Genomic DNA, 7,500 nt, shown 5'->3' on the forward strand with positions numbered 1-7,500 from the left:
TTCCTTTATGAATACACCACTCTCCTCTCTCTACTGTTCTTTTTCAATCCATCCATCCCATGCCTACATCCTCTCTCCCTCTCTCCATCCTCTCTCCCGCCCTCTCTCCCTCCCTCCATCCCTCCCTCCCTCCATCCTGATGGACTGACCATAGGCCAGTTCGCATGTCCTCCAGAGAAACCATCAAAGGCACCTCGCCAGGTAATGACAACCATTAGCACTGTCGATGTGTGTGTGTGTGTGTGTGTGTGTGAGTAGGCGGGGTTAGTGTTGCCATGGCACTGTGAAGTGACTGACAGGAGGTTGTGTTTGCCCCGCCCCCGCCCAGCCAGTGCCAACGGCAGAGCTGGACAGGTCAGGTGACCGGGTGTACCTGGGCGTCATGGCGATGGTGAAGGACGTGGTGCAGCTGAAGAATGACGTCAACACGCTGTCTCCCTCGGAGTACCCCAGCGCCGTGAAGGTAGGTGTCTGTGGTTGTTGTTGTTGTTTTTTAAAGAAAATGTAAGGATTGTCAGTTATTAGTCATTGGTCCATTTACTACTATATATTATGAAGTGCCACTGCCTCTCTCATACACCTACATTGTCTCTCATACACCTACATTGTCTCTCATACACCTACATTGTCTCTCATACACCTACATTGTCTCTCACATACACATGAAGTGTTCTAGCTTTCACTACTGACCCTCTCACACATGCCTAGAATGCCTCACACGCACACATGAAGAGCTCTCACACACATCAATTTTTCTTTCACTTAACACTGACATGCTCGTACATTTTTATTTCATATAACACCGAAATGTGGGTTTCATATAGGCCATGTACGGTTTTCCAGTAGTTTCTATTTGATATATTCAAACTATTTTCTTCTTGGCCATTTCTATTCTAGTATCAGAGTAAATGGTTAGTAAGAGAATGTGTTTAGAAATTGTATTTAGCTTTTTTCCAACAATATAGTGTTTATTTCAGATACTGTACTGTAACTGAAACGAACAGAAATTACAAACAATGACAAAACAGTCTGTCTGTTTGTATTTGCGTGGCTAAACCAATCAGGACTCGAGATTTCAGCGGCCTTCCGTTTCAACTGAAATCTCTCTTACTCTCTCTCACACACACGTAAGTTCTTAGCTCAGACACATAACACACCCATCACTGTAATGCGCACACATACACAGAATATAGTTTAAATGTTTCAAATAGAAACATACAGAAAACCGTACTTCATGTGAAAACTCTTCATGTGTGAGCATTTAAGTAGTATGTAGGATATTTTATATGTGTTTGAGAGAAGTTCAGTTGAACGTGAGAGGCATTCTAGGCATGTGTGAGAGGTTCAGTAGTGAATGCAAGAACACTTTATGTGTATGTGAGAGGCATGTTTGAATTATGGCCTATACAGCACCTCATAATACATTTATATTTGGCATTGGTCTCTCTCTCTCTCCCTCTCTCTCTTGCTCTCTCTCTTTCTCCGACACTCTCTCTCTCTCTCTCTCTCTCTCTCTCTCTCTCTCTCAGACAGTGGGGTTAACTCTTCGTAGTCTGATCTGTAGTGTTGACGAGGTTCTACCGTCATTGCACAGCTCCGTCAGGACAGAGGTAGGCAGTACCCTCTCTCTCTCTCTCTCTCTCTCTCTCTCTCTCTCTCTCTCTCTCTCTCTCTCTCTCTCTCTCTCTCTCTCTCTCTCTCTCTCTCCCTCTCTCTTCCTCTCTTTCTCTCTCTACAGCTCTCCCTCCATATCCTCTTCCTCCTATCACCCTCCCGTGTCTCATACTTGCCCCAACCCTCTCTATTCCCCCTATTCCCTCTAATACATCCCCCTCTTCACCTCCTCCCTTCATCACATCTACACTAACACTGCATCATTTTAAGGTTTAGGATCAAATAAAGACTTGTCTTCACCCCCCTCCCTCCCTCCATCCCCCCCTCCCTCCCTCCCTCCCCCCCTCCCTCCCTCCCTCCATCCCCGCCCCCCCCCCAGATCGAGGGGACAGAGCGGCTGCTGAATAAGGACCTGGGGGAGTTGATCAGCAAGATGCGATTGGCCCAGCAGAACGCCGTGACCTCACTGAAGGGGGAGTGTCAAAGGCAGATGCTGGCCGCCGCCCACACGCTGGCACTGGACTCAAAGAACCTTCTGGATGCTGTGGACCAGGCCAGAGTCAGAGCTAACCAGGCCAAGCCCAGGCCTGACTCACCTAGACCAGACAAGAGTTAGACCTGACTCACCTGGACCAGACCTCAGTTAGACCTGACTCACCTAGAGCAGGGGGGTATTTCATCAACGTCGCTAAAGGACAATCCAGGCTTATCTTGATCAATCCTGCGAGATTTATAAAAAAAATCCAGGCTTATTTTGATTTTCCTTTAGTGACAATAATGACATTGATGACCCAGGCCAGACCACAAGTCCTTCATTTCAGATTCCTCTGTTACGCCCACAGAACAATACCTGTGTGTGTACTGTAAATAACTGTGAGTGTTTTAACACTAGAACAGCTGTGCCTATTTTACCCACTATTAGAGCCGCTTCTGGGGTCAAATGACCATAGTCTTTAGAATAGGAAGCAGCTACTTACACACAGCGACCACTAGTTGGTGCGTCTTGTAAATTAGCCCGCCTCCTACACAGAAAAACTGCTAAATAGGTTTATACTTGCTTATCCTGATGTGATTTTGAAAATGTAAGGATACTGGGTGGTAGAACGCACATATCTAGGAAAAGTCATGAAAGGAGGGTCCTGGAATTTTAATTGAGTGCAAAGGTATATCTTTTTTTTTCACTCACATGTTCAAATGACCCCATCCGTGGCTGTTCTAGTGTTAAATCGTGACTGTATATAAAGTGTAGTTGATGTATTCATTGAGGACAGCTTATTGTCAATGAGCAGATTGCATTTCAGTGTATGATGATTGTGTAAATATGTGGTTCATACTGTGCTGAGTGTGTTATTCTCTTAGTTGTCTGCTACAGTGAGAGAAAGAGTTGTCTGCTACAGTGAGAGAAAGAGTTGTCTGCTGCAGTGAGAGAAAGAGTTGTCTGCTGCAGTGAGAGAGAGAGTTGTGAGTAAAGAGTGAATAGTGAGTTTTAGAAGTTTGTTCTCATTCTGATGGAAATAAAGCTATCCCACAAACCACTGTGCATAGAGAAGAAAGGTCAGAACAGGTACACACACACACACACACACACACACAGTGAGTGGCACTTGCACTCACACACACAGGGACACAGCTTCCTGTCTCACAAACCACTGTGCATAGAGAAGAAAGGTCAGAAGGCGCGCACACACACACACACACACAAACACACACACACACACACACACACACAGACACACACACACACACACACACACACACACACACACACACACACACACACACACACACACACAGCAGGAAAGGTTTCAAGTTTATTCAAGTTTAAAGTGCATTTTACCAGGGTCACAAAACAAGATACAGCAATTACAAGGGTAAGTGTAAGAACAGTAATAACAGTTGTTAATATCATTTTCAGAGTAAAAGATCAGTAAATACAAGAGTTTACAAAAGAGATAAAAGGTTTAGAACAAACTAAATACAAATTCTGAATAAGACAACAATAAGGACACAGGAAACATACACACACACACAGCACAAAGGACACAGCAAACACACACACGCATGCACACACACACGTGGCTTCTGGAGGGGTGTCCAGAAATATAGCCCGGGTGAGCCCCTCAACCAGGTCTCGGGGTGGTAAAAGGGTAGCCCCTCGGCCCCGAGCCTGGTGGAGTGGAGAGGAAAACAACTACCCATACGCCGAAGAACACAAACACAGCACAAAGGACACAGCAAACGCACACAAACTCATCACAAACCCACATACAGAGCAGGGGGGTATTCCATCAATGTCGCTAAAGGACAATCCAGGCTTATTTTTGATAACTCAAAATAAGTCTGGATTTTTAGGGTTAAGTCTCACGAGATTCATCAAAATAACCCTGGATTTTAGTTTAGCAACGTTGATGGAATACCCCCCAGGATAACAATAAAGTTGGTTTTCACATCAAACAAAACCTGTAAGGTCCCAGTTCTCACCAGCAGAGGGAGCTCTTTACATAGCACACACAGTCAGAGGCAATTCAGCACAGCACTTCCTCCTGATCTGGCTCAGGGTGGAGAGGAGAGGTTGAGTACATCCTGATTGGCGGTTGTTTTCATTCAGGGTAATTGACCGGTCAGTAGACCCTTCTCTCCTATATCCTCTCCTCTGCTCAGCTCAGTGACCAGAAAACCTCAAAAATCATCTCTTACACAGAGACACAAATTGGCTGTGAGTCACAGAGGGAAAACTAAGCCTTAGGCAATCTCTCTCTCTCTCTTTCTCTATCTCTCTCTCTTTCGCTCTCTCTCTATATCTCTCTCTGTCTCTCTCTCTCTTTTGAATATAAATCTCAACTATTTTAACCAATTAGTCCATGATATGATTATTATTATATTTGTGAATGTTGTCGTTACTTTCTCCCTCTCTCTCCCGTCCCCCTGATCCTGTGCAGCAAGACAGCCCAGTGCATGGTGCAACCTGCAACCTGCCTGCCACTGTACAGTAACAGTAATAATAATGGATCGGATTTATAAAGCCCATTTCTTGAACCCAACAACAAGAAGAAAAAAAAGAGAATTGTATTACTATTACTACTAATAATAATAATGATAATAATTATTATTGTTTTGAAATAATTGTTCATCGTTGCATTAACATTCCTACACAGGATGTACTGTTGTTGTGTTGTCTAATTAAGTAGGTTTTTAATAAAATAATAATAAGTAATGTTTACTTATGTGACCAAATTCCGCTGTATAATACAGGTCCTGGTAGAGTGAGTGTCCTGGTGTGGCTCTACAGAACACTGTTGACTTGTAGTGTTGGTTTAAGAAAGAAGGTCTGGAGCAGGGTGAACTGGTAACCTTCCATTAAGAACATGATCCGGAGCTGGGTATGGTTCTAGAACATGGTCCGGAGCAGGGTATGGTTCTAGAACATGGTCCGGAGCAGGGTATGGTTCTAGATCATTCCGGAGAGCCAAGGTGGGAGGAAGAGGCCGACAGTTCCTAGCAGACACACAATGATGAACATCCACAGGAAGATACGATCGATCACCATGGCAACGTACTTCCAGTCCTCCTTGACCTGGACAGAGAGAGAGAGAGAGAGAGAGCCAGAGAGAAAGACAGAGAGAGATGGAGAGAGAGAGAGAGAAAGACAGAGAGAGACAGTGAGACAGACAGAGAGACAGAGACAGACAGAGAGAGATGGAGAGAGAGACACAGACACACACACACACACACATCCGAATTAGAATTGATAAAATGGACATTCCCATTTGATCAATTATATCAATGTTAATTCGATGATATGACACATACACAGTGAGAAAGACTCCCCGCCCCCGCCCCCCCCTCTCCTTTTCCTCTACCCCTCTCCCCTTTCATCTCTCCCTCTCCCCCCTCCCCTGCCCTCTCCCCCCCCTGTGTGCCGCAGTAGGGGGGGGGGACTCCACTTACAGAGAAGTCAGCGTCCTCAGCTCTCAGGTGCTCTGCGATGTAGGTCACCCCCTCCAGGGCTCTTAACACTGCGGGGGATAGAGCCGTGACTAAGCCCTGGGTCGAACCAACTTCAGGAGTAGGGGGGTCCCAGTCCGGAGAGAGGTTGAGCGTACGGGGTCTCTGTGGGGGGGGGAGCAGGCCGAAACCCAGCGTGGGGTTGTGATCCTGGGGGTGGTGGTGGTGGGGGGGGTACCCGGGCAGGCCAGGGTCGGTGGGAGAGCAGGAGAAGGAGGAAGACGTCCCCACCCCTAGCCTCACCCCGAAGCCCGCCATGTCGTCCGTGTCGCTATCGGAGGAACTACGGAGGGTCGTGTCGGAATCCTCGTATCCGTGGTGACGATGATTAGCCGCCGTCTCCGCGTCCCGGTAACCGTGACGATGATTCGTCGTCGTCGCCGCCGTCGGCGTCTCGTCGTAACCGCCGCCGCCGCGACCGTGACCGTCGACCTCCGACTCCTGCATGAGCCAGGTGTGGGCCGTGGAGTGGGAGGTGCTGTGGGGGAAGGCGAGCGACCGCCGCCTGTGGACCAGCCCCTTCTTCCTGCGGTGCGGCGGCGGACGCTTCATGCACAGCCAGCGCGGCACCACGGACAGGAACAGGGTGCGCACCCAGCGGGGCATGGTGTGCGTGGCCGACGAGCGGTGGTGCACGTTCAGAACGAACACGGTGATGACGATGGACAGGGTGACGAAGATCATGGTGAAGAGGAGGTACTCGCCGATCAGCGGGATCACCAGGGAGGTGGAGGGGATGATCTCGGTGATGAGGAGGAGGAACACGGTCAGGGAGAGGAGGACCGAGATGCACAGGGTGATCTTCTCCCCGCAGTCGGAGGGCAGGTAGAAGACCAGCACGGTCAGGCAGGAGATGAGGAGGCAGGGGATGATGAGGTTGATGGTGTAGAAGAGGGGCAGGCGGCGGATCATGAAGTAGTAGGTGATGTCGGGGTAGATCTCGTGGCAGCAGTCGTACTTCTTGGTGTTGTAGGTTCCCACAGCGTTGACGATGGCCCACTCGCCGCTCTCCCAGTAGTCCTGAGGGGGGTTGGGGGGGGGGGGGGGGGGATGAGAGAAAGAGGGAGGGAGAAAGAGAGAGACCATATTTTAGAGAGAGAGAAAGAGACCAGGTTTTAGAGAAAGAGAGAAAGAAAGACCAGGTTTTAGAGAGAGAGAGAGAGAAAGAAAGACCAGGTTTTAGAAAGAGAGAGAGAAAGAAAGACCAGGTTTTAGAGAGAGAGCAAGAGAGAAAGAAAGAGAGAGAGAGAGAGAGAGAGAGAAGGAAGAAGAAATGTGTGTGTGTCTGTGTGTGTGTGTGTGTGTGTGTGTGTGTGTGTGTGTGTGTGTGTTGCCATGTGTGGGTGACAGACAATGTCCGTAACCCTTTATCGGGCAAATAACCATATTTGGTCACTTCCGCACACAATACAAATGGCATCCCACTCGCGTATTAGTGAGGTCAAATCGCATATGGTTTCCACCCAGACAATCAGCGAAGATCCCTCTTTGTCAGCATTCGCGTCATCGTGGCATTTGACCAATCAGCAGAGGCCTGGGACATCTCAAACTTTCTCTTTTCTCTGAAGTCGGAAAAAATGAATTTTTTCGGCTCCGGTCGCTTCACTAATCACGGTGAAACGTCGAAAGTAACCATGTTTTTTTTTTTTGATTGATTGAAAACTTTATTAGAAGATTTGCAGGAGTAGGTACATGAAAGTACATATTACATACAAGGTCAACTAACAGGATAAAAACCCAAGAAAGCCACTGGCTTATTTCAATTGGGGTCCTTGATTCTCAATTCATCGTTACATGTAAGACAGACAAAATTACATGTAAGACAGACAAGTAAGTTGACGAAACTCACACATTCTATGTTTGAATAGTTGTGCTAAATGA

The 7,500-nt window shown here is 47.4% G+C and overlaps 2 protein-coding genes across 2 annotated transcripts in view; one reads left to right on the forward strand and one right to left on the reverse strand.

The window, feature by feature from the left end:
• The window catches only part of ptk2ba (protein tyrosine kinase 2 beta, a), a gene marked incomplete at both ends in the record, with an annotated part of 24,353 nt that extends 22,123 nt beyond the window's left edge, over positions 1-2,230 (forward strand). The window contains 4 exons of the mRNA XM_080527209.1: positions 155-201; positions 329-463; positions 1,530-1,610; positions 1,994-2,230. Of these exons, the coding sequence (XP_080383335.1) occupies positions 155-201; positions 329-463; positions 1,530-1,610; positions 1,994-2,230 (500 nt within the window). The remainder of the gene's footprint in view (positions 1-154; positions 202-328; positions 464-1,529; positions 1,611-1,993) is intronic.
• A 1,259-nt stretch (positions 2,231-3,489) lies between these two features.
• Positions 3,490-7,500, reverse strand: part of chrna2a (cholinergic receptor, nicotinic, alpha 2a (neuronal)) — an 8,838-nt gene continuing 4,827 nt past the window's right edge. Inside the window, exons 5-6 of the mRNA XM_080526611.1 lie at positions 5,563-6,639; positions 3,490-5,188 (exon numbers count right to left, since the gene is read on the reverse strand). Of these exons, the coding sequence (XP_080382737.1) occupies positions 5,063-5,188; positions 5,563-6,639 (1,203 nt within the window). The 3' untranslated portion in view covers positions 3,490-5,062. The remainder of the gene's footprint in view (positions 5,189-5,562; positions 6,640-7,500) is intronic.

This window comes from Nansenia antarctica, assembly GCF_963989245.1.
Source record: "Nansenia antarctica genome assembly, chromosome: 3".
Classification (NCBI taxonomy): Eukaryota; Metazoa; Chordata; class Actinopteri; order Argentiniformes; family Microstomatidae; genus Nansenia; species Nansenia antarctica.